The sequence below is a fragment of the Mus caroli genome, chromosome 16, assembly GCF_900094665.2.
Source record: "Mus caroli chromosome 16, CAROLI_EIJ_v1.1, whole genome shotgun sequence".
NCBI lineage: Eukaryota > Metazoa > Chordata > Mammalia > Rodentia > Muridae > Mus > Mus caroli.
This window is the reverse complement of record NC_034585.1, coordinates 13,905,225-13,930,801: the sequence shown is the minus strand read 5'-3', so window position 1 is coordinate 13,930,801 and position 25,577 is coordinate 13,905,225. Positions and strand designations below refer to the sequence as shown.

The following is a 25,577-nucleotide window of genomic DNA, read 5'->3' as shown; positions in this document are numbered from 1 at the left end:
CTTCAGTGGACCACAGAGTCTGAAGAACAGACTGGATGAGTACCTCTAATGGTTACAGGAAGACTGTTTCATGCTCATGGAGTAAAAAAAGATTAGGCTTCATTAATTTAGCAAAACAAAGAAAGGTACATAAAATGTCCCTTTGCCTCAAGTTAGCTGATTCACACTAGGATGCCCATGGAAGGCATTCTCATGTGTAAATTTCTTGGGATTGAGGTATATTGATCAATTTCTAAAAGGCTATGCCTGATAGTGATAAAGAGAAACAGTTATTATAACACTTGGAAGGTTTTATAGAAAAAACAAAACAAAACCAATTAGTGGAAATACATATGGATCGGTCTCTCTACATTGTTTGAGACAGATCTTAGTATATCGTCCTGGCTGGCCTGGAACTCACAGAGGTCCACTTCAGTCAGATTTCAGATTTGGGCCCTTTCTCCCCGTGGCTGCTGTATTTTCAGAAAGGCTGGATAATTTTTGACAAGAGTGTGTACACATTGCTACATGAACAGTAATAATCCTGTTACCCCATTTTCTGATCCTCTCCCCAATGGTGGAGACCAACCCCAGGCTCCAAGAGAGAAGAGTAGATAATTGACCACTGAGATGAACCCACACTCCACTGCTTGCTTTGCTTTAAGGTGCTACAGACTCCAGATGCTAAAGGAAGGATCCCCAAATGGCACAAGAGCCAAGTTTTAAGGCAAGAAGGCACCAGCATTATAGATTTTGACATATCTACTAGTGAGTCTCTTTTACCTTCTTCAAAATATGTGAGTTTGATTTTAAGATAGTCAGGTGTTCTGTGGCTTCAGTGACTTTATTGGCAGTACAAGGAAAAATTCTTGCAGGAATCAATTTTAATTAATGCTTCTAAATATTTTCTTTTGGAAACTGAAGGGAGTGGACACTAGCTAGCTAAGATAGTCTCTGGGCCTTTTGGTCGAATTATCTGACAGACAGAAGGTTAGCATCATTTGTGGAGTCTAAGTCCTCAAACTAGGTGGAACACTTGGTAGCTATGGAGAATGTTTGGGAATCTGGGATGGATGAGGAGACTCTAGGCACCGAATAAACAAGGCCTTTGGTTCTATTCCCAGAGGCAGAGGGCTCAGTAATACTCCATGCACACAAACCAACCTACCAGTTGGCTTTGAGCCAGTGGAGAAAGTCCCCATCAGAGATGGAAAGAATGAGGTGAGAACAGGTGAGAAGAGGGGTGCGTCCATTCTCACACGCTCCCAGGTGTCATGCCTAACAGTTCTGCTCTGAGTCCTTCTGCTAAAGTGCAGGACAAGAACAGAAGATGGGGATGGGGACAATGAAGGCAACACATTTCCGTTCTGTATGAACATGGATCCTTTTCAGGGGAGAGAGCTGCCATGTGCTCAGTGTGTGTGCAGGCATATCCACAAGACTTGTCATATAAAGATGTGGAAGGACCTGTTCTTCTGTCACAAACCCTGGGTCCTTTCACATCTGAATTCACAGTAAGGCCTCGGAGTGAGAAACATAAGAAATGGGTAAATGAAAGGCAGTAGTTCTGACACTCTGCCCGTGGCTTTGCAGACACACATGAAATCAGAAATGCAGTACTTTTTCTCCTTCCAGCATAGTGATCAAAGGCTCTAGGTGTTCACAATTACTCTGCTTAGACTAAAACTCAACAGAACAGCTCAAGAATTTTAGAACTACTGGTCTTACCAAATGTGGAACACACATTTTTCCCCCATTGAAACTAATATTTCAAAGACCCACATTTGAAAACACGTTATATTATACACTGTGTAATAAGTGACATCCATGAGTTTAAGAGAGCCTTTCGAATCTTCTCATCAGGATGGAGCAGAGTTCCTCCTCCGCGTCTCTAGAGTTGCCGCACTTTTTTTTCTGTGCTTTTTATATTGACATCCAACTTGTCCACTTTGGTTGTTAGTCGGTCAAGGATGTCGTCCTGTTCCTCAATTTCTGTCTGCATTCCCAAGGCTATGTCCTTCAGGCGGCCTAATCCCATGGACAGCTCATCTGTGAGAAGGAAATGACAGGCTGTCACAGTGCCTCTCAACTACAGAGTCCTGCCTAAGAAGCTGTGTGCCATAGCTTGTAGCATATGTTTCTTAGAGTACACAGAAGTGAAAAGATAGATATTTACTACACAGTGATATGTGGTTAATTTGGTAGAGACCACTGTGTATCTCCTCCCTCTAGACAGCCACTGTTAAAGGTTTGCTTTTTTTTTTTTTTTTTTTTTTTTAAAGATTTATTTATTATATGTAAGTACACTGTAGCTGTCTTCAGACACTCCAGAAGAGGGNTAAGTACACTGTAGCTGTCTTCAGACACTCCAGAAGAGGGCGCCAGATCTCATTACGGATGGTTGTGAGCCACCATGTGGTTGCTGGGATTAGAACTCTGGACCTTCAGAAGAGCAGTCGGGTGCTCTTACCCACTGAGCCATCTCACCAGCCCAAGGGTTTGCTTTTTAAGTATAGTCTTGATCTATAGCTCTGGCTGTAGCTAAGCAGTCCAGGCTGGCCTGGAAGCCACAGAGCCCTCCCTGCTTCTTCTGCTTGAGAAGATTACCGGGGTCACTGTTACATTGGCATTTCCCCCCTGCATGCTGGAGAATCAAGCACAGAGCCTTGTACATGCTAGGGAAGCACACTGACACGTAGTCAGGTCCTTAGTCTCTCTACACTTTTCATTTCAAGACAGGAGCTCACAGATTTTCTAGGCTGGCCTTGAACTTGCAATCTTGTCTTAGCCATCCAGGTAGCTGGGACTAAGCTTGGCACACTATGTTTCTTGACGTCGTTCAAACCTGCGACCTTGTGTTTTCTGGAAAGTAAAATAAAGAGTCACCCATGCCTCATGAAACTTCTTGGGCTTGAGGACAATAAGGACAGGAAAAGAAGGCTGAGATAAAGTAGCTGGTTAGTTCTGGGACATGCCTCAGTGGGTCTGAGCACTTGCCGAGCAAGCACGAGGACCTGAGTTCAGGTCCTTAGCACCCATGCAAAAGCTGTGTGGTTTATCCTGGATGCACTTAAGCCCCAGAGACGCCTCGGTCTGGTCTGAATTCACATGAGCAGTGGATATGGCTTGGCTGGACTGATGTAGGAATGGAGAAGTGGACAGATTCCTGAGGTGTGAGGCAGTGAGAGGGACATGGCTGTGGGGTGTGACTTGCATCTACACAATGAAGTGTCAGTGCTGGGTGTTCTTGCTGTGCTCAGCACAAACTGCCTGGAGGCTGTAGCAGCTCCCATACTTACCTAGGTTGCTGTCAATCTTCTGGTGATAAGTTCGAAGGGTCGAGTTCTTTGGGTAAACCTCAGTATTCACAGTAGAAGAAGGTTCTTTGGGGACCGAGTCTAGTTCTGAAAAAATACCAGAGGGACAGTTGTTGCTGGTCCATGAAATTGGTACATTCTTTCTTTTTGGAAGTCCTAGGGATGTGTCCCCAGGAACACCAGGAAAGGATTAACAGGGTGGGAGGAAGGAGGTGAAAGGCTCTGAGGCCGTGCAGAGGAACAGAGTGGGAACGGGACAGGTTTACAGGCTGGAGATGACAGGTCTGAGCTGGTCCCTCAACATTAACAGATCAAAGACCCTCAATTTACAAGTCACTTGGTTAGATATGTAAAAAGATATATATATATATAATATATATACATATACATATAAAACAGAGGAACTGTCAACGGAAAACTGCAGGCTCACATGCAGGCTCTAGGGACAGGCTGTTTTGTTATTGTAGGTTTTTTTTTTTGATCCTGAGGATTGAAACCAGGTCTTGTGCATGCGAGGCAAGCACTCTTTTGTCGAGGTATCCCACAAATTCTTACCTTGTGTGTGTGTGTGTGTGGTGTGTGTGTGTGTGTGTGTATGTGAGAGAGGGGGAGGCCTTTTTATGCTGTACCAGCTGACCTCAAACTCTCTGTTCAAGCTATTTCTGAAATAACTGGGACTATATGGGCATGCTACTACACCTGGCCGAGCTAGCAGAGATAGATTGAAAAATTACCAGGTGTGGTGGTGCATGCCTGTAATCCTAGCACATGGAGCAAGATGAATTAGAGACCAGTCTGGGGTAAATGAGACTCAATCTCAAATGAAACAAAATAAAATAAAACCATATAAAACCATACAAAACACACAAAAAAGCAAAGATCAAAATTGTTGTCTGGTGTGGTGATTTGTAGCTGAAATCCCAGCACTTGGAAGGCTAAGGCAGCAGGATCATGAATTCAAAGCCAGCCAGGGCTATATAGTAAGACTGTCTCAAAGAAACCAGAGGAAATGGAGTTATATTACAAAATTAAGGATTGTTTTTGTTCTGTTTAAAATTTATTTTTATGTTGTCATTTTACTTTAACAAGCAGAAAGAAAATGCTAGGCAATGTATGTTTGCCTAAGAAATGTTCCTTGAAATTTCATTTCTAAACATATCCTAAAATATTCTCCCTCTTCTTTAGAGACAGGATCATATGTAGCTCAGGCTGGTCTTGAACTTGGTAAGTAGCTGAGGGTGGCCATGAACTACTGACCATCTGTCTCTATCTCCCAAGTTGTGTGCTACCATCTCTCTCTCTCCCCTCCCTCCCTCCCCCTCTTCCTCTCCCCCTCCCCCAGACAGTTTCCCATGGTGTTCCAATCTGGACTTGAACTCATGGCCATTCCCTTGTTTCAGTCTCCTACGTGATAGGATTAAGTGTATTCCTATTCACTAGTTTCTCTCTTTGGGGGAAATATCTCTTAGTAGGTTTAACATGCAGTTGTCCCCGACTATCTGTGTGCGATTTGTACCAAGATCCTCCTGAGATACCGAAAGCTGGGGATGCCCAAATTCCTTGTGTAATAATACAGTCTCAATGTATCTCTCATATATGAAATCATTTCTGTATCACACAATATTTAAGCAAAGTAAGTGCTTTGTAAATGACTGCTTTATTGTTAAGGAACTAATGAGAAGAATCAAAATCTTGCACAGTTCAGTGTGGCATTTGCCCTCCTGCCTTGTCTACAGTGCTTGTATGCCACCATACTGGGCTATGATTTTTGTTTGTTTGTTTTCTGAATATCTTACACCATCAGTTTGTTGAATTAAAAGATATGGGACTTGTGATACAGAGGATCTGACTGCATTTCCTCTAGCACTAACTACTGAAGCCAATCTCTCTATAGAACGTCTGTTTCCTTTTACCCTTTTAGCATGTGCCACACAATGAATAGCCACTTTTAATGCCCTCAAGTTGTGTCTTTGGATGGAGGATCTTTTTGTATTTCTTCAAGGCATGACAATGAAATGGCTTTCCTTAGGCCTTGTACATTTCAGTTTTCTCTTTCTTCCTTGGTTTGAGCCTTTCCAGAATAAACTGTGTTTACGTCAATCTGTCTTGACTTCTGACTCTTCCTTCATCAGGTCTCTCTGTCTCTCTCTCTCTGAGACAAGGTCTCCCCATGTTTTCCCAGCTAAGCCTGGGACTCACTGTGCAGCCCAGGTTGGACTCGAAGTTTCACCAGTCCTCCTATTTCTGTCTCCTGAGGGCCAGGATTGTAGGTGTGTCTACCATGCATAGCCATCGGGTCTCTCTTATTTGTTCATGTGTGGTGTCTATGCATGTATGTGTGCAAGTGAACATGCACAGTCATACAGAATTCAGAGAACACTGAAAGTTGCCTCCATAGGTTCAAGTTTGAACACTTGGTTCCCAGTTGCTTCTATGCTCATGTATACCAACGTGCCTGGTAGTATGGCTCGTTTTAATGGCAACTTGCCACAAATTAGAACCACCTGAGTCCCCAAAGAACTATCCAAATTGCCTTGACTGATGTGGGAAGATTCCTCCATGCAGCACCTTCTGGTATCCCAGAAAAAATGGATTTGCCCTGTTACCAGGCTGCTGATTCCCTCACTGACAGCAGAACCAGCATTTCCAAGCTTTCGTTTTCAACTAGGGAGCAGGCTTTGCAGAACCTCCAGGCTTCTGTCAGTAGACTGGGATGACTGAAGCCCAGCCTGTAGACTCAGTGAGCACTGGGGGTTGACTCCTGGTAAGAGATGTCTGTTGCAGGACTCCTCTCACTGCTGAGGCCTTCAGTCTCAAGGCCTGAGTAAGTACAGGGTCCTCAGCTCTCAGGTGGGATTCTGCTGCTGTTACCATTGTAAGCTGTTTCGTTAAATTCTGATACACTTCCTCTAGAGAACTCTGAGTTCCCTAGCATTTGTTTGTTTGTTGATTTGGTTTTCCAACTGTGAAAGATCTACATATTGAAAATGGACCCAACCTGGTACCTCAGAATAAGTTATATACACAAGCATATTCTTTTGCCTTTAACTTATTCATGAGCCCTGGGTACAGGTAAACACCTCTAAGGGACTTAAAACAAGTACTTAAAACAAGCACTGTTCCTATAATTGTTTTTTTTGGGGGGGGGGCTCTTCTTGTTTTGTTTGTTGAGGCAGAGTCTCATATATCCCAGGCCGCCTGCAAGCTCAACATGCAACCGAGGCTAGCCTTAAACAATGATTGTCCTGTGGGTTAAAATGGGTGGCCTGAGTCTGGCCCAGGGCTCGGGCTGCCTGGTGAGGCAGGATGCAGGAGACTGTGTGCACCCCACACCCCCACAGGGCTGTGAGAAGCCGCAGGACCCTGTTCCAGGGATGGGGAAGCACAGTCTGAGGTTCCCTTTCCAACTGCTGGGGTTTGGCTCGTGGGTCCCCGGGCCACACAGAAGCCAGGGACAGCAGGTTCTAGCATTTGGATACCACAGACACGGCTCAATGTTGGAAGAGCTGAGAATGGAGTAGGGGCCATGGGGCTGGCTCTGACCCAGAGCCAAAAGGGAAAGGGGGCAGGAGGAGAGCTCCGGCTGGTTGCTGCGGGGAGGAAAGTGTCCTAGGTTTGCTTGGGCAGGCTGCTTGGCTTGGTGGAGAACACAGAGCTGCCTCCTGCAGGAGATTAGACACAGCTCTTTAGAGGAAGACCTGTTCCACTTTTCCCTGGCGGATGGGTTCTGTCTGTTGCCATGGTGGAGAGTTGTGATGAGGGAAAGCACACCCCACCTTCCCAGGGCGGGCCTGAGGTTAAATACCTTTGCAGGAAGGAGTGTCTGGGAAGGGGAGCTTAATTGGCTAAGCCCTTCAGACCTTTAGGTGCCTCATTAAAATGGAGATCTGTCTGTAGTCGTGTCCTCTACCTGTGGGAGGGCTTGGGGAGTTGCCCTGCGTGACCGATGACCACAGAATTAAGGAGAGCTGAGGCCTTGTGTCAGGAGCCTAGTGTCTGTCCCTTGCAGGAACACCTGCTGGGTCTCCGGGGTTTAAACCTAGCTCAACCAGAAAATGCCTTTCATGGTCCCATATTGTCCTGCTTCTATTTCCCTAGTGCTGGGATTATAGTTGTAGTCTACCATGCCCAGCTTTGGGTTTTTTTTTATTACTAGAATTTCTCAGAGCTACAGCAGTAGAGGGTTCATGTTCAATGCGATACAGGTTCCCACTTCCTCATTCAGATTCCATGGGGTACTGAGGTAGAAGGAACCCCACTGAAACACATGCCTATGGTTCCCCAAGAACACCCGGTCCCTGATGTCATTGCTCAGCATGTGGGTTGTGAGATATCGCAGCCTCTGCCCATCATTGTAGAGAGGTGACTGTCCCCATACTGGTACTTCAGGTTAAACCCAGAGACCCATCCCCACAAGGATCCAGTCATGATTTTATACATCCTCACTTACCTGCATCCTGTAGCCTTCTGAGGTTTGGGTGGCTGGCTTGGTACTTGTTTTCCTGGTCTTTACTTGTATTTATGGCTTCTTTCAATCTGAAAATTAAAAAAAAAAAAAAATTGGAGGAGACACCCCAAAGACAGTGTTATCTCTGTGCCAGTGTGTGCACAGCAGTGTTACCCATCTTTCCACGATCCCTTTGTGTTGCATAGCCAATGCTTTCTTTCCTTTGCTGCCCTCTCTGGAACATCCTGGGAATAGTGTAGGCCACACAGTGGGCTGAGGAAGACCTTACAAAGGACAAGGAATCCTTAGAGCCAGGTGGATAGAAAGTGTAATGAAATGACCAAGTGGGTACCTTTGAGGAAGGGTCAGTAAATTACTCAAAACTGACCTACTATCTATTCCCCCCCCCCACCCTGCCCCACTTTTTTTTAAAGTGGTCCAATCTGGCCTCAGCCTCAACATGTAGCTGCTTAATATGACCTTAAATTCCTGATCTTTCTGCCTCTACCTCCCAAGTGCTGGGGTTACAGGTTTGTATCTCATCTGGCTCTACATTTTAACCAGGTAATAGCAGCGACCTGGGACACACAGAGAAGCCCTATCTCTCCCTCAGGTGCTATATCAAGAACAGCTTTGGGAAGGAAGAAACAAGCTTGCCAAAGACCTAGAGCTGGCTTCCTAAATGACCTGAGGCTGCTCATATTAAAACAGCTGTATGTGGAGGTCCAAGACCATATCCCAGAATTTGGATCAGAAGTTCAAGATTACCTTCAGCTAAATGGTGAGTTTAAGACCAGTCTTGGTTACTTCTAACTGTTTCTCAAAAATTAAACAAAACAAGAGCCCAGGAGAGAAGGCTTGGCAGGTAAATACTTGCCACTAAATGGAACAACCTGAGCTCCAACTCTATCCTCACATGGAGAAAGAAGAGAATGAATTCTTGTAAGTGTCCTGCACATGGCTGTGGCTTGCATTTACCTCCCCCCCATAAAAACCAAACAATCTAACACAAAAATGCCTGAGGTATGAATAGTGCTCTTGTGTTTTAACAAATATCCAATTATACCTTTTTTTTAAATTATGTTATGCTTGGCTACACATATGTATGTGTACCATGTGTGTGCTTGGTGCTCAGAGGTCAGAAGAAGAGACTGAGTGCCCTGGTCTTCTGTAAGAGCAACAGTGCCCTGAGCTGCTGGGCCATCTCCCCAGTCCTGCCTTATAATTGAACACGGGGTGCTGAAGCCTGCCAGGTTCCTTTGTATGATTTTATTGTATTTCTGCTCAAAAATTTTGAGGTAAACAATCTATAATTTTAAAGTACAAATTAATGGACAGATTAGGTTAGATATAGAGAAGATGTAAATGAGATTTTTACATACTCATATATGTATGTGTGTAACATGTATGTATGATTAATTTTTGTATGCTGGTGGGAATAGAATCTAGGTCTTCACATTTAGGCAAGCCTTCTACTAATATACCACACTCCTAGCCTACATGTGTATATGTTTGTATGTATGTAAGATACACTGGATTACATTTAATTTGTGTGTGTAAATATGTGTGGCGATCAGAGGAAAAGGTGTCGGGAGTTTATTCTGGGTTTCCAACCAGGTCACCAGGCTTGGTGGCAGGCACATTTACCTGGGGAGCCATATCACCAGTGCAGCCATATAGATTTCTTTGTTTTGTTGAGTTTTGTGAGATGGGTCTCACGGCTGGTGTTAAGATCTAGGTCTTCTTGCCTTAGCTTCCTAAGTTGCTCTGATCACAAGTATGTACTGTCACATCTGGCTTATTTATCAGTATGCTTTTTTTCCTAAAATGAGGCTTTGCTTAATTGCCTGACTTTGGCTTGAACTTGCTATCTACCTGCCTTAGTCTCTTCAAGCTGAGATTACACACAGGCCCCACTATGTCTGGCTTTTGGAATGACTTGATAAAGAAACAGTCTGTAAAAAGAACCACATTTTTAGTGATTAAACTTTCTAAGAGTGGAGTATTTTTCATGAATTAGATGAACAGTTGGATATAAGGGGAGTGATTTCTCTTTAGCAAGTTGAGGGTGAGTAGGTCCCTTCCCATGAGTAACCCACAAGGTTCCAGGATACCTTAACAGCACTGACAAGGTCTGAAAGCCTTGGCTCCTTCACAGAGCCTATCTCTACTGTTCTATGTATCCAATGCAGATGCTGCACTCACCTGCTGTTGGGCTGGGAGACGATGCTGCCATTCTGCTCAGGTGCAGGCTCTACTGGTTTGGATTTGAAGTAGTTGATAAATCCTCCAAACACACTCTTAATGCTGTTGATATGTTTCTGGCTCATCTTCAAATCCTGATCCATCTTGTCTACCATCTTCTCTGTGTGTTCTAGGACTCCTCGCTGCCGGACCAGCTCCTGCAGAAGGCAAGAGGCAGTAGCATCACGCCATGTCCACTATTTCCAAAAATCATAGTATATTTAAGTCTGGAGCTGGGAAGGTAGCTCCATTGGTAGAGTGCTTATCTGGTTTGCACAAAGTCCTGGTTGGATCCTTAGCACTCCATCAACCAGGCCTGGGCACACAAACCTGTAACCCCACAACTCGAGAGGCAGAGGCAAGAGGATTAATTTAATGTCATATAGTGACTTTGAGGCAGGCCTGGACCAGGTGAGACTCAGTCTCAAAAAATTGTCTAGATGGGAATGGTAGCCCATGCTTTGAGTCCCAGCACTTGGGGACTTTGGGGGAAGAGTCAGGTGGGTTGGTGTAACTTCTAGGCCAGGCTAGTGCTTTATCTGGTTTCCCACAGGGCTGCTGCTGCTTCCATCCTTTTCTAGAATATTAGATTATTACAAAGTAATGGGCTTCCTTGTAACATTTCCTCCCAACAGCTCCCCTAAACTTCTACGCCGTCAGGACTACACAGAGAGACCTTGCCTCAAAAACAAAAAAAAGTTTAAAATCATGTATTTATTATTCTGGTTGAGGGCTGGTGGTTACATGTGGAGACCAGAGGACGACTTAAGGGAGGTGACGTCACTTCTTTTACCATGTAGGTGCTGAGGATCAAACATAAGTTTTTAGGGTTGACAGTACAAATTGATCCAGCCCGCTGGCCCCTTTATGCCAGTTCACATGGACGTTTGGTTTGCTTCCCTGCTCTCCTCTGTCCCTGCTTTATCATTGCAGACCCTGGCCCTGTATTCCTCCTTCCACTTATGTATCACATGGTCCTGGATCCTCCGCACCTATCTTAAAGTACCCCTCCCATCTTAGGGGCCTTTTTCAAGCTTCACAGACTCTACCCATGTTTAACAGTTAGAAAGTAGGATTCAAGTCTAGCATGGTGGTGCTCACCTTCAGCCCCAGCACTCAGGAGGCAGAGGCAAGCAGATCTTTATGAGTTTGAGGCCAGCCTGAGTCTGGTATACATAATGAGTTCTAGGACATCTTGGTCTACTTATAAAACCCTGTCTCAAAAGCAAAAACAAACAAAAAACAAAACAAAAATTCTACTAAAATTACTGAGCAAGAGCACAAGAGAGCGTGAGAGGAAACCATGATTTGCTTGAGAGAACATGTGAGATGCTTTCTGAGCCTAGAATACAGTACTTAATGTAATATTTTCTAGTTTCATATATTTTCCTACAAATTTCATAATTTCTATATGTTTAATAAAATGCCACTATGTATATGTACCACATTTTCATGATTCATTTATCCATTAACATTTTTTAAAGATTTATTTTATGTATATGAGTGTTCTGCCTTCGTGGATATATGTGTGCTGCTTATGTGCCTGCTGCCTATGGAGATCGAAGAAGGGCACTGGATCCCCTGGAACTGGAGTTATGATGGCTATGAACCACCATGTAGGCTGGGAACTGAACCTGGGTCCTTCACAAGAGCAAGAAGTGTTCTTAACTACTAAGCCATCTCTCCAGCTTCTACTCACCTATCTATAGACATCTAGGTCAATTCCATGCCTTTGGTATTGTGGAAAGAACAGGAACAAACATGGAATCCTTTGAGTATACACCCAGGAACACATAGCTAGATCACTATTTCTAGATTTTGTGAGGATTTCCACAGTGTTCTCATAATGGCTACACCAGTTATATTCTCACTGCAGTGAATAGTGTTTCTTTCTCTTACCATCTTTGCCAGCCTTTATTGTATTTTGTCTTCTTTTCCTCCCTCTTTCCTTTCTCTCTCCCTCCCTTCCTTCCTTCCCTCCCTCCTTCCCTCCCTTCTTCCTTTCTTTTTCTCTCTTTTTGTTTTTTGAGACAGGGTTTCTCTGTGTAGGCCAGGCTGGCCTTGAATTTAAACTCAAGAGATCTACCTGCCTTTGCCACCCAAGTGCTGGGATTAAAGGCATTAAATGTGCGGTGGTTTGAATAGCAATGTGTCACACAGACTCGTGTATTTGAATGCTTGGTCCATAAAGGGAGTAGCACTATTAGGAGGTATGACCTTGTTGGAATAGGTATGGCTTTGTTAGAATAAGTATCTCACTGTGGGGGTGAACTTTGAGGTCTCCTATGCTCAAGCTACACCCAGTGTGGCACACAGTCTCCTGCAGCCTGCAGATCAAGATGTAGGACTCTCAGTTCCTTACAATGGTGTCTGGTCACAAGAATAAAACCCTGACTAAGATAGCATGTGTCATCATAGTCCAGTTTTGTTTTTTGTGAGTTTTTTTGTTTTGTTTTATTCTTTCGAGACAAGATCTCACTGTGTAGCCTTGGCTATCCTAGAAACAGGCTATGTAGACCAGACTGGTCTCAGATTCAGAGATCCACCTGCTTCTGCCTCTTGGTGTAGGGATTAAAGGTACCATGCCTAAGATGTTAGAACTTTAAAAAATATTTATTATCCACCTGCATTTCTTCCTTTGAGAACCATCTGGGCAGTTTCTTAACCCTCTTATTGATTAGCAGTGTGGTGGTTTGAATATGCTTGGCCCAGGGAGTGGTAGTCACTTCCCCAGCTGAGCCATCTCCCTAGCCTCCTGCTTGTGAGGTAGTCACTTACCACTAAGCTTTTTTCATGCCCAGCCTTACATTTCCTACTAAGAAAAGTCTCTTGCTCCTAGATGTATTCAGGAATGTTTTCCTCAAGCAGTTCCAGCATATTAATATGAAATCAAGGTCTCTGACCCAGTTTGGATCATGGGCAGAGTGAGAGATGGGAATCTAATTTCAGTCTTGGGCAGATGTTTATTCAGCGTGGCCAGCATCACTTATTGTATAAGCTATTATCTAATGTATGCTTTTAATACCTTTGTTTAAAAATACCAAAAAAAACAAAAAACAAAACAGATATCTAGTCCTCTTTCCCTGACTGCACAATGCCTGGGGGGTTTGTCAGAGCTCTGGCAGCCTTCCTCACAAAGCCCAGGAAGCTGAAAGTCCTGAATGGGCCAGGACAGTCAAACTGGTCAAACATAACAAGCTTGCCCCCTGTGATGGTTTGTATATGCTTGGTCCAAGGAGTGGCACTATTAGCAGGTAGCCCTGTTGGAGTAGGTGTGTTATCCTTTTAAGACTTCTATCCTAGCCGCCTAGAAGCCGTCTTCTCCTAGCTGCCTTTGGAACAGGAGGTGGAACTATCAGCTTCTTCAGTCCAAGTCTGCCTGGACAATGCCATGATCCCACCTTGATAATAATGGACTGAACATCTGAACCTGTAAGCTAGCCCCAATTAAATGTCCTTTATAAGAGTTGCCTTGGTTGTAGTGTCTGTTCACAGCAGGAAAACACTAAGACACCCACTATGATAGGAACTGGTTCTACACATGAGCTGCTTCCACAGCATGGCTCCTGTATCTCCATGGTGGTGCCAGGGTGTGGCCAGTGCATTTCCCTGCGGAGTTATCTCCCCAGCCCACTTTCTTTTTCAACGAATAGAAGAAAGTTTATTTGGGTTTATGGTTCCAGAGTAATAAGAGTCCATCATGATGGGGAGACATAGCAGTAAGAGACAAGATATGATGGCAGGAACAGGGAGCTGAGGGTTCATATTGTGGACCACAAGCAGGAAATAGAAAGCTGACACCTAAATTTTATTTATTTATTTATTTATTTATTTATTTATTTGTTTGTTTGTTTGTTTTTTCCAGACAGGGTTTCTCTGTATAGCCCTGGCTGTCCTGGAACTCACTTTGTAGACCAGGCTGGCCTCGAACTCAGAAATCTGCCTGCCTCTGACTCCCGAGTGCTGGGATTAAAGGCATGTGCCACCATGCCTGGTGTAAGTTTTATTTTTTTGTTTTTGTTTCTTTGAGTTCCTCTGGGTAGCCCTGGCCATCATGAAATTCTCAGATTGATCACAAACTCACAATGATACAGTTCTAAGAAGAGGGGAAAATTGGTTTCTCAGCAAGAGGAGTGAGTCATGTGGTAGCTCTAGTGTGGTAACCTTAAACAAAGAAACTCAAGGGAGCCTCAGCTCATGGATACTAGATTCCCCGATTGTCAAAAGGGAGGAAGGCAGAGAAAGGCTGCTGCCTCCAACAAGCAATGGGCTCCACGGGAATTCTGGGTTCAATATTCCTGACATGACAGATTAGAAGCAGAGGATAGGGTGTCTAGCCTATCTCAGACAGTAGGAATTTATATGCCTTGAGAATTATATAAAGAGAGAGCCTGGAAATAGGCTCATACATTTGTTTAGTTTGCTTTTTTTGCCTTGAATTGTTTTAATTATCAAAATGGGTGTGATTTTGCTTTTTGTGGTTATATTATTATTCCTCTGGGAGAGAGGTCAAGCTAAAGGTTTTTCCAGTTACTGGCTCAAGGGCATACTATTCTGGGAGGAAGGCTCTGCATTTGTGTTGACAGGGAAGGAGACTAGGCTCTAGATCCTTTCCAGAGTGATATGGGTCAGATATGACAGAGGGAGACCCCTGCAGAACTAGACAAATTCACGAGAATCAAACAGGACAGGTGAAGATTCATTGTGCCATCCTTCACATGGCATGAAGACTTACTATAATTGGTTATTAATAAAATTAACTCATAAAAAAGACAGCTTTCTTTCACACGCTCAAACAAGGAGCAGAATTTCATCCTTATCTAGTCTGTGCATCCTACACAATCCATGCAGATAGCTTGATGGTCCTTAAATCTATTTTGAGATTTGTTATTACAGAGCATACAGCTTTGGTGAGATTCATCCTCAGAGGTGCTAAGCTGACCTGCTTTTGGACTCCCTGTGTCATGGATTCCAGGTCATTTTGACTCATTCGACCTTTCGGATGGGTCCAGTCAGAATTTCAGTCAAGCCCTGAGCCTTCTAGGCATACAGAGACTATCCAGTCCATACAGAGACTAACAGTTGCTGGGGTTGGCTTTCTTAATGCCTAACCAAATCTAACTTTCCTATCCTTCCCTCCACTTTAAAGAACTTTTGTCATCCCTGTTCAGCCAGAAGTTATGGTAGTTATGGTGAGTCATCAGCCCAATTCCGTGGTTTTGGGGGTCTGGTAATGGTTATTTTACAAATTATAGAAAAGTTGTCATTTAAGGGATAATTTGGGAATGGCTATAATTTTGAATAGGGAGAAAATAGGTAAAATTGATTGTGTAGATATATTTTAATTGGTAGATATATATATATATGTGTGTGTGTGTATATACACATACATACACACACACACATATATATGTATGTATGTGTATGTATACATATATATACATATTTATATATATATATTTATATATATAAATGTATGTGAACACATTGACTTTCTCTTCAGACAGACCAGAAGAGGTCATCGGATCCCATTAGGGATGGTTGTGAGCCACCATGTGGTTGCTGGGAACTGAACTCAGGACCTCTGGAAAAGCAATCAGTGATCTTAACTGCTGAGCCATCTCTCCAGCAAGGTAGACATCTTTATAATTGATACAAAGTTAAAGTTATAATTTCTTACCTTGGTACAAAATTTATTTTGATTCAGATTTAAGGTTTTCATTGGTATGAACTTCTTATATTAATACAAAATTTGGGATTAATATTGTTACTCTTAGACTTGTGTTTATAAAACTCATTTAAGAATACAAAGCTTAGGGGCTGGAGGGATGGGTCAGTGGTTAGGAGCACTGACTGCTCTTCCAGAGGTCCTGAGTTCAATTCCCAGCAACCACATGGTGGTTCACAACCATCTGTAATGACATCCAATGCCCTCTCCTGGTGTCTCTGAAGAGAGTAACAGTGTACTCACACAAAATAAATAAATCTAAAAAAAAAAAAGAAAAAAAGAATACAAAGCTTAGACCCAATTCTTCTATAACTGCTATTACACACTGTTTTTAGATGATTGAATAATTCAAGTTAAAGACCAGATAACAAACTCATGGTTAAGTTAGATTCTGATTTAATTAAAAGGGTGTTTTCCAGATATTTCAATGAGAAATGGGTGAGAGTAGTTAAGGTTTAACAGTTTAGATTACTTTATATATTATAAAGAGTCTTCAAAAACATCAGAAAGCCACAGAATATGACACTTAATGTTATTTAATCATTTGACAGTGAAACACGTCTGCTCCTGACAGCACCCCCTCCTTGGTTCAGAGAAGATATTGAACATCTTTACCTCCAGGTGAGGTTGCTTATAGTGGCAAGGTAGTCAACTGGGCCAAAATTGCCCATTTCATCTGCAGACAAAACTGTCCAAGAAAAGAACACTTTTTACAAAATAGTTGACCACTGGCTTTGCCAAGACAGAGTCAGCAGTCCTTCAAATAATTCTGCTTTGTAAGTCTGTCAGATGATCCTTAGCCAGAAGGCCAAAGACAGATGCTCCTAGATTTTGAGGCATGAGGGGCTGTCCAGGTAGTCAGCTGTCTCTATAGTTGTTTGAGAAGCTGTGTTTGCTGTTTCCTATATACCCAGGTAATGTTTTAGTCGTTCTCAGATTTCTGATGGGGCTAAAGACTAGTTTTAGTCTCATAATCAAACTCAAGTTGTTTAACACTGAGAGAGAGAGAGAGAGTTGACATTGAGAGAGAGTTTAACATTGAGAAAGTAGATGACGTGGTTTTCAGGTGACAGGCTTTATAAAATCTAAACATAGTCTAGGGATAAAAATCATAACTCTTTTTTTTTTGTTTTGTTTTTTTTTTTTGAGACAGGGTTTCTCTGTATAGTCCTGGCTGTCCTGGAACTCACTTTGTAGACCAGGCTGGCCTCGAACTCAGAAATCCGCCTGCCTCTGCTTCCCGAGTGCTGGGATTAAAGGCGTGCGCCACCATGCCCGGCAAAATCATAACTCTTTTAGTTAGGAATGAAGATAGAATACTTTACCTAATTGACAAACATGATGGACTGGATGTCATTTATATCATACTATGTAATTTACATACATGATTGTCATGGGAGAAAAAGAGGCAGCTCTCTGTGCTTGTGCACTTGGCTGGTCAGCACACAGGGCCCTTAGTTTAATCCCTGGTACTGGAGAGAGGTAGGGAGGAAGGTAGGTTTGAGTAGGATGTGCGTGTGATGTTAGGAGGACTGAAAACTTTGTCCTGTCTGTGCCTTAAAAACAATAAATGAAGAAATAGAAGTATATCAGAGATGTTCATGAGATGGAAATATGCCATTTTATTTAAAGGACATGAGCATTCAGGGTGTTTGTAGGAGTCCTGGAACCAACTTAGAGTAACTACAGAAAACTACTGAAGTTCAAGTTAAATGTAGAGGTACCAAGTTAATGTAAGGAGGAGCTTTCTTTAGTCTGTTTAGAGGCTGTGGGACATGCAAACAAAATGTGCTGCTTTTTCTATCAAAGGGTTAAATAAGACAAATTTCCATTTGAAACATTGTAACCACTAGTCAGCTCTTCTTGAAGTCAATATGTACATGCTCAAGGTTGCAACCTGTTCTCAGAAGTCCTACTTTGTTTATTAGGTATGCTATTTTGAGTTAGCCAGCTGCCTAAGAGTGTGAGACAAAACTGAGCACTCAGACTGGGGCACAGAATCCCTTTGCTTTAGGAATCAAAGACTTGCAGGACCACTCTGAGGTGGACCTGCCTGCTTGACTTGGCATGGCTACGCACCCTTCTGTAGAAGTAAATCCTCTTGCCTTGATGAAATACCTTGGATTGTGCAGTCATTTTCTTGGGACCCCAGACACATTTTTAACACGGGGTTAACATTTCTAACCCAATGTGTTACCTGGGTTTCAGTTTAGTGAGTGAAATTCAGAAATACAGTACATAGAGATATAACACATAGGCAAAATACTGATTTGAATTTATCTTTAAACTCTATTTACTATATTTCCAGCCCCAGGCATTTTTTTTTTTTTTTTTGAGATAGTTCTCACTACATAGCTCTGGCTGGTTTAGAACTTGCTATTTAGCCTATACTTGCTTCGAACTCATAGAGATCCACCTGCCTCTGCTGAGACTGAAGGTATGAACCACCATTCCTGGCTTAGAAATTTTTAAGTTTAAAAAAATTTTTTTTGGACTGTGTGATGGTTTGTATATTCTTGGACTAGGGAGTGGCACCATCTGGAGGTGTGGCCTGGTTGGAATAGGTGTGACCTTGTTGGAATAGGTGTGTCAATGTGGGTGTGGGCTTAAGACTCTCACCCCAGTTGCCTGGAAGTCAGTCTTCCACTAGCAGCCTTTGGATGAAGATGTAGAACTCTCAGCTCTGCCTGCGCCATGACAGCCTGGATGCTGCCATGCTCCCACCTTGATGATAATGAACTGAACCTCTGAACCTGAAAGCCAGCCCCAATTAGATGTTGTTTTTTATAAGACTTGCCTTGGTCATGGTGTCTGTTCACAAGAGTAAAACCCTAACTAAGACAGAAGTTGGTACCAGGGACTGGGATATTGCTGTGAAAGGCCTGACCATGCTTTTATTTGAAAGAATGTGGATTTTGGGACTTTGGATTTGGAAAGCAGTGGAATGCTTTAAATGGGGCTTAATGGGTCATCCTAGTAGGAATATGGAAGACTTTGTTGCNGGGAGTAATTTGAACTGTGTTGACCTGGCCCAAGAGATTTCAAAGGAGAAGAATTTCAGAATGTGGCATAAAGCCTGTTTTTGTGGTATTTTGGTGAAGAATGTGGCTACCTTTTGCCCTTGCCTGAAAAGTCTGCCTGAGGCTAAGATGAAGAGACTCAGATTAATTGCACTGACAAAGGAAATTTTAAAAAAGCTCAACAAAGACTTTGTTCTCTGGTTAAGTCTTATGAAGAGAAGTTTGAACAAGCATAGCAAGCTTAGAAAGGAAAAATATAAAATATATGGTTCGAGTATTAAAGGGATACCAGGAAGTGAAATGGAGCAAAATCCTGTGTTCTAAGAGATAACAGATTAAGGGAGTGGGAACTTGGGGCAAGATCCTACCCAGCTAAATTTAGATCCAGGCATGGTGGTACACACTTTTAATCCCAGGAGACAGGCATGCTGATCTCTGCGTTCAAGGCCAATCTACAGAGCAAGACCCAGGATAGCAAAGCTCAGGCAGTGAAGGATTTGGAAAACAGAAAGCCAGTGACAATGTAATAGTACAAGTGAGTCATGTTCTAATTCTTGCCAGCAGCAGAACTCCTCAGCAGCTTCAGCCATGTGGCTCTGGCTCTAGAGTTAAGAATGGAAGGAACTATTGGGACAATTGATGCTGGTTAGCTGGAGCTAAGAAATTAGCAGTGATTATGAAGAAACCAGCATCACTGAGGTGAAATCTTCTTGGAAGTGTTTTCTGGAAGCACAAAGAAGCTGTGTTACAGAGATAGCCAAGGTTGTACCCTCGTGCTGCAGCTGGACTTGGTAATGTGTAAGAATCACCCAGGTGGTACTGGTTTTGAAGGCATGAAGGTGTCATGAAGAACAGCTGAGGCTTGGCACTGTGAGAGGTCATGGAAGGCCAGGAGAAGGTATAGCTCCAGCTGTAGTTGATGGCTCAGGACTGAAGAGGTCATGCAAAGGATTTGAGGCTTGGAACCATGAAGAGAGCCTATAAGAGGCTATTGGTGAAGCCTAGTTGGAGTGGAACACCCCAGTGTATTGGAGATGTCAGTACCATGGGATGATCACCAAGAACAGCAGCAGCAGTGGAGTGGATCAACCTGAGCTTAGAGTGCTACAGAGGGCAGAGCTGGAGAAGTGATGCCAGCCCTTAGGAGTAGCCCAAAAGATCAAGAGGAATCCCAGACACTGATACAAGAAGCTGTAACATTGAAATTGCCTTGGAGACTCAAAGATGTTAAAGATGCCAGAGCCATGGGATACATGCTGAGAAAAGCTGCTAACAGGAGAAAGCAGTTTGTTGCAGTCAACAAAGATGAAAAAGGAGTGGAGATCTGAAGACCACTTTGACATCAGCCATGGAGATGCAGAGTTTGGAATTTGCCCAGCTGGTTTCCTGCCTGCCTTGCTTTGGGGATTACAGTTAATTAGTTGGATGAATCTCAGAAGAGACCTTGAACTTTGGACTTTTAACATTGTTGAGACTGCTATAGACTATGAGGACTTTGAAAGTTGGACTAAATACATTTGCATTATGCTATGTTTAAGTATGGCCCCCACAGACTCATGTTTTTTAACAAGTCTATGAGGGCCAGGGAGTGGAATATGATGGTTTGTATATTCTTGGACAGGGAGTGGCACCATCTGGAGGTGTGGCCTGGTTGGAATAGGTGTTTCAATGTGGGTGTGGGCTTAAGACTCTCACCCTAGTTGCCTGGAAGTCAGTCTTCTACTAGCAACCTTTGGATGAAGAAGTAGAACTCTCAGCTCTGCCTGCGTCATGACAGCCTGGATGCTGCCATGCTCCTACATTGATGATAATGGACTGAACCTCTGAACCTGAAAGCCAGCCCCAATTAGATGTTTTTTTATAAGACTTGCCTTGGTCATGGTGTCTGTTCACAGCAGTAAAACCCTAACTAAGACTGACTGTGTCAAACAAATTTGCAAGAGCTAGTTTTCAGAAGAAAAAGGATAAAGAAAAATTTATCTTCAGAGTCTCCAAGCATATCATCTTCACAGGCTGCTGTGGAACAAGCCAGAGTGATCCTTTTTGGATAAATGATTTCTATAGCATACATGTACTGTTTCTATCTTTCTCCCTGCTCCTTTTTTTTCTTTTTCTTTATTATCAGTGTTACTTTGCAATACTGCAGCTCAAACTCAGGGCTTATGTATGACAGCAGAGTGCTCTACAGCCGAGCTACATCCACAGCTCTGGATGCTTGCACAGGACAACAGATGAGCCTGGGGGTTAAAGTGGAATTCTGGAAGTTTCTATAAGCTAGAATCTGTTCATGGAGAACATGAGACCAGCAAAGCAAAGAGCTTCTTTGGCTAAAATCCTCCCCTAAAAAGGACAGGAAATGACTGTGCTTCTGACCTCGGGACAGCCAAGGAGGAAAGGGGGTGTGGCAGGGCACATGACAGAGGAGAACTGATAGTGCTTCTCTGTGAAGACAGACTGGCCAAGACTCTGTACCCCAGCCATTTTGAAGGCAGACCTCAAATGCTCCGGGCTTGGAGGTGTGCTCCCATAGCTCAGAAATGGGCTGTGTTGACCTTTTCATCTGCATTTGTGAGAATGAGGCCCAGGGTGTGTGTGAGTGGTGTGAACTCCTGGATGAGGAATGTGGCTCGGCTGGTAAGGGTGCTTGCCTGATGTTGGCTTACATGTTGGGATTTCAATCCTAGCTCTCTGTAAATGGGGGTGGGGGCAGTGGGACGTGCCTGTAACCTCTTGGAAGGAGAAGGCAGTTCAGGGTCATCTTCAGGTACAGAGAGTTGGAGGTCATTCTGAGCTACATGAGACCCTGTCTCAAATACAAAGGACAAGAAAACACAAAATGCCCTCCATATGAAGACTGGATGGACCAAGTGACTATTTATGAGATGATTACAGGTGATCTCCCCAACTTGTTAAGCCCCAAGTGTTTTCTAAATCTAAACAGGAAAAAGGAGAGAGAGGACATGCTTAGGAACCACAGAGAAAGTTCCTCAACTCCTCTTTTCTGGGAAATACTCAGAGCAAGGGGAAGAGGAAGTCAGGGAAACAATGGCCATGCAAGGGCTCAGACTGCCTGAAGTGAGGTGACACTCACATAGACAGGTTATGTTCTGGGGACACTGTGAGGATTCAGGGAATTAAAAGGGTTCTTGCTGCCTGAGCCTGGAACAGTTGCTGGGACTTTCTCCAAGACACTCAGGAGAACTTCCTCTCTGCCAAGCATTCTTCTAGTGCTAGGGGACTAACCAAGCCCAAACTCCTCCCTGAGGGCTCATACAGTCCAGGCAGGGTAAGAGCAAGTCTAATCCGCTTTTCTAATTTGCTAACAACACTGTGGTGCTGAGTTAGGCAGACCCGTTCTTGCTTTGTTGAGCTTAGTTTCATGGTAAAAACAATAAAAAGGTTACACACAGTGAACCCCCAACAAGGGTTTTTGGCCTGGTTTAAGGAGTATATATATAACAGGGAGTCCCAAGGGTGGGTGGGGTAAATGCCTCAGTTGAAGAAAGCAGCTAGTCTAGGCAGCTGGAGTAACTGAAGGGAAGTGGAACTGTGTGTCAAGCACAGAAGGGTGTGGGTAGGACCCATGAGACCCAGCAGGAAACACCCAGCAAATGATATGGAGCCCCACAGATCACAATACAATCTACAACTAAGGCATCCTGGAACATCAGGTAGGCCTCATAATGAGTTTGAAATTAAACTTAGCTATGAACTGGTAAGTACATGGATGTCAATCTGGGGTCAGCACACTAAATTCAGAACTCGGAAATTAATTATCCTAGACTGGGGATTAAGCAGGTGGGGTAGCACAGACATGTAATCCAGTACTCCAGAGCTGAACTCAGGAGGATCAGCAAGATGGAGGTGAGCCTGGGCAAATACTATTGCACAAAGGAAAAGAGAGGAAAAAATAAGAAAGGAAGAAAGAAAGAAAGAGAGAAACAGAGAGAGAAAGAAACTTCTCATTATTTCTCTCAAGGTAATACACATTCACACTAACAGATTCTAGCTTGGATAGCCAAGTAAACATGGAGCTTGCTGGGTTCTGTGTGAGCCAGAGATTGCCCTGATGTGGAGTGGATTCAGAAACAGAAATTGGATGCATTAGAGTCACCATGAACAACTCTGGAGGAGCAGGCCTGGTTGGGAAGCCCTCACTGGGAATGCTGCTCCCACCAGCTTTCTAGAAAACAAGAGTACATCTACGGCAATGGATTTAGTTACTCGAACTGGGGAAAACCTGAGGAGTTTGCCTTGCCACTCCTCCAGGTTATGAGGGATGCCGTCTGTCTCTCTGACCTCTCTGAACTGAATGCTCAGTGTGGCTTCAGTGGCAGACACTGGAAAGATGTAAGGATGAGTAGGCCTCTGAGGAGCGTGTGCTAGCCAAGGCAGCTGAGCACGTTATGTGTCAGTATTACCAAGCATCAGTTCCTTTCCATTGTGTTGGTGCAAAGTCAATTGAAACCCTAGTCTACTGTGCGTTGCTGGGCTCTGCTGAACTGAGAAACCAGGCTCCAGAGAAGATCACTGTAGTATGTTAGACTGCTCCAGGAGCGGCAGAGTATCCTAGGAAGGGGAGTGGCTTTGGCCAGGTGGTGATGTTCATGTAGGAAGCAAATATTCTGATATTCATTATTAGGAGGCTGGCTGCATAAACAGAAGTCATCTATCTAATGGAATATAATATGACCATTAGCCTATTCCCTGCCCCCGCCCCCAAACCACCCCTCATTGTATTTAACAATGAAAGAACCTTCAATACTACTAAATAATATACAGGCCAATATGTAAAGAACACCTCACTTGAAAGTTAAAAAGAATAAAAGTGCTTGGTGTGGTGGCTTGAACCTTGGCACTCCCAGGCTGAGTTTAAGGTTAGCCTAGTCTACATAAAGTTGGAGGACAGTCAGGATTACATATTGATACGATTGAGAAAAAAAAAAAAAAAGGTTCTCTTTTGGGGCTAGAGAGATGGCTCAGCAGGTCAGAGTGCTTTCTGTTCTTCAAGAGGACCTACCTGCTCACAGCCTGGCATTGGCATCTGGTGAATGTCTATGATCTCAGCCCTCTGGAGGCTGAAGAAAGAGGATCTTGAGTTCAAGGCCAATCTGGATTACTCTGGGCTACATTGTGATAACTTATCACTTATCTCAATACAAAGTGACCTGTTTACCAAGACCTGTAGGACTCCAATTGATCTGGAGTGGAACATTAAGAATCCAGTACACAGAAGCACAACTTTCTAGGGGCAGAACATACATTAGCCGTCAGGGAGACCACAGCAGGAAAGGGTAGGAGAAGGTAAAGCAGCAAACAGCGGCAACAGAAACAACAGAGATCTGTCCAAGTCCCAGAGGAGAACACTTGCCAAAGATCAGGGATGAAGACTGGTAGAGGAAGACAATATTTTGTTTCAACTATTACATTTCAAAACTGTAAAATACTTAAGATTATTCTTGGCTGATATATCAGTAATTTCTTCTTCTGCCAAAACAACTATTTTACTAGTAGACTTCGGGGCAACCTGGTGTCTTGGAATAATCTTTATTTTATGCTGGAGAAGATGGTACATGCCTGTAATCCCAGGATCAGAAAGATTGAGACCAAGAATTCTAAGTTCCAGACCAGCCTGGGCTTCATTGGTAGGCTGTCCACCAAGCCAAACTCCTCAAAAAGAAAAGGTCTTAAAGAAGTTTCGGAAGACCATTTCTGTTCCCAGCACCCATCTGTCAACTCCAGCTCCAAGGGATTCCCTGGTGCCCTCTTCCGGCTTCAGGGGACACCCTCAAACTGTGCATACACAAATACAGGTAAATTAAAGGCAAAGTTCCTAGTTGCTGAAATTTTCTATGGATGGAAAGAGCTGTCGCAATAACACATGGTCTACAAAGGTAAGAGTCTAGACTCAATTCAGGATCTGGTTTCCTGAGCAGGAGTCCAGGCAAGGGGACTTAAATATTCCCATTAGAAAGGTGAAAAGTGGTCAAGGATGTGAGAAGAAGAACACAGGCTCCCTTTGCTTCAGTACTTCAGGCACCACCTGGCACTTGAAGCATACACAGTTCACACTTTAACTGGGCCACTAGAGAGGAACAGCTTGAGGCTTCTGCCCAACAAGTTATATATAAATGAAACAGACACTACTTCCCAAATACAGGCCGCACTTTGGCATTTTCACTCTCACACAGAACATTATTTGGAGTTTACTTTTTAACTAGACATGAGGGCAGGGCAGCGAGAGAGGAATTAACCACGCAGAATAATAGATAAGGAAGCTTCCGGAGGTAAACATCAGGTGATCCTGATACATAATTCTTTACACTATGTCCATGAACTTACAGTAGGCAATTAGAAAAATACCAAAAGATCGTAAACAAAATATTTCTTCATCCCGTTTTTATAACGCATTGATTGGCCGGTTTAGCTCAGTTCTGCCCCAGGCTCACCTCGGAAGAGGCGACTCCGATCTTCTCCGATTCATACATGAGAGACAAGGACCTGCTGGTACTGGCAGCGGTAGCCTCGGCCCTGCGCAACACCTCCTGTCTCAGGTACTGCTGCCTGTCAATGGGCGCGTCAGGGCCGTCAGGCAGGTCGCGGACGTCCTTCCACGGCGCGGGCCGGGTGTCTTCGTCTTCCACGTCATCGTCGAAAGGATTATAGCTTTTAGGATAGCCAGACATGGTGCGGGCGACAGCCTGAACCTAGGAAGCAGGAGGGGCCGCTGAGCGAGGAGTCGGTAGCCCAGCGCCGGCGGGCGGATTCACTGTGGACGCCGCGAGCACTACTTCCGCCAGCACTGCGCTAGAGCCCCGCCTCCAGAGCTAACCCCGCGGCGG

At 43.8% G+C, this 25,577-nt stretch overlaps 1 protein-coding gene across 1 annotated transcript; it reads right to left on the bottom strand.

Annotated features, from left to right (window-relative positions):
* Nucleotides 1–1,758: 1,758 nt before the first annotated feature.
* Nucleotides 1,759–25,558, bottom strand: Snap29 (synaptosome associated protein 29). Its single transcript, XM_021185446.2, has 5 exons — nt 25,185–25,558; nt 9,949–10,145; nt 7,747–7,832; nt 3,279–3,383; nt 1,759–2,028 (listed from the first exon to the last, which is right to left on the bottom strand). The coding sequence occupies exons 1-5, from the start codon at nt 25,419–25,421 to the stop codon at nt 1,871–1,873; spliced, it is 783 nt and encodes a 260-aa protein (XP_021041105.1). The 5' UTR covers nt 25,422–25,558; the 3' UTR covers nt 1,759–1,870.
* Between the last annotated feature and the right edge of the window lie 19 nt (nt 25,559–25,577).

Excerpts from the sequence above, each read along its gene's own strand:
- Snap29 (XM_021185446.2), bottom strand. The coding sequence starts at position 25,421 with ATGTCTGGCTATCCTAAAAGCTATAATCCTTTCGACGATGACGTGGAA. Across the intron at positions 10,146-25,184 it reads TCGGAGTCGCCTCTTCCGAG|GAGCTGGTCCGGCAGCGAGG; the intron begins GTGAGCCTGGGG and ends TGCCTTCTGCAG. Across the intron at positions 3,384-7,746 it reads CAGAAGGCTACAGGATGCAG|AACTAGACTCGGTCCCCAAA; the intron begins GTAAGTGAGGAT and ends GTATTTTTTCAG.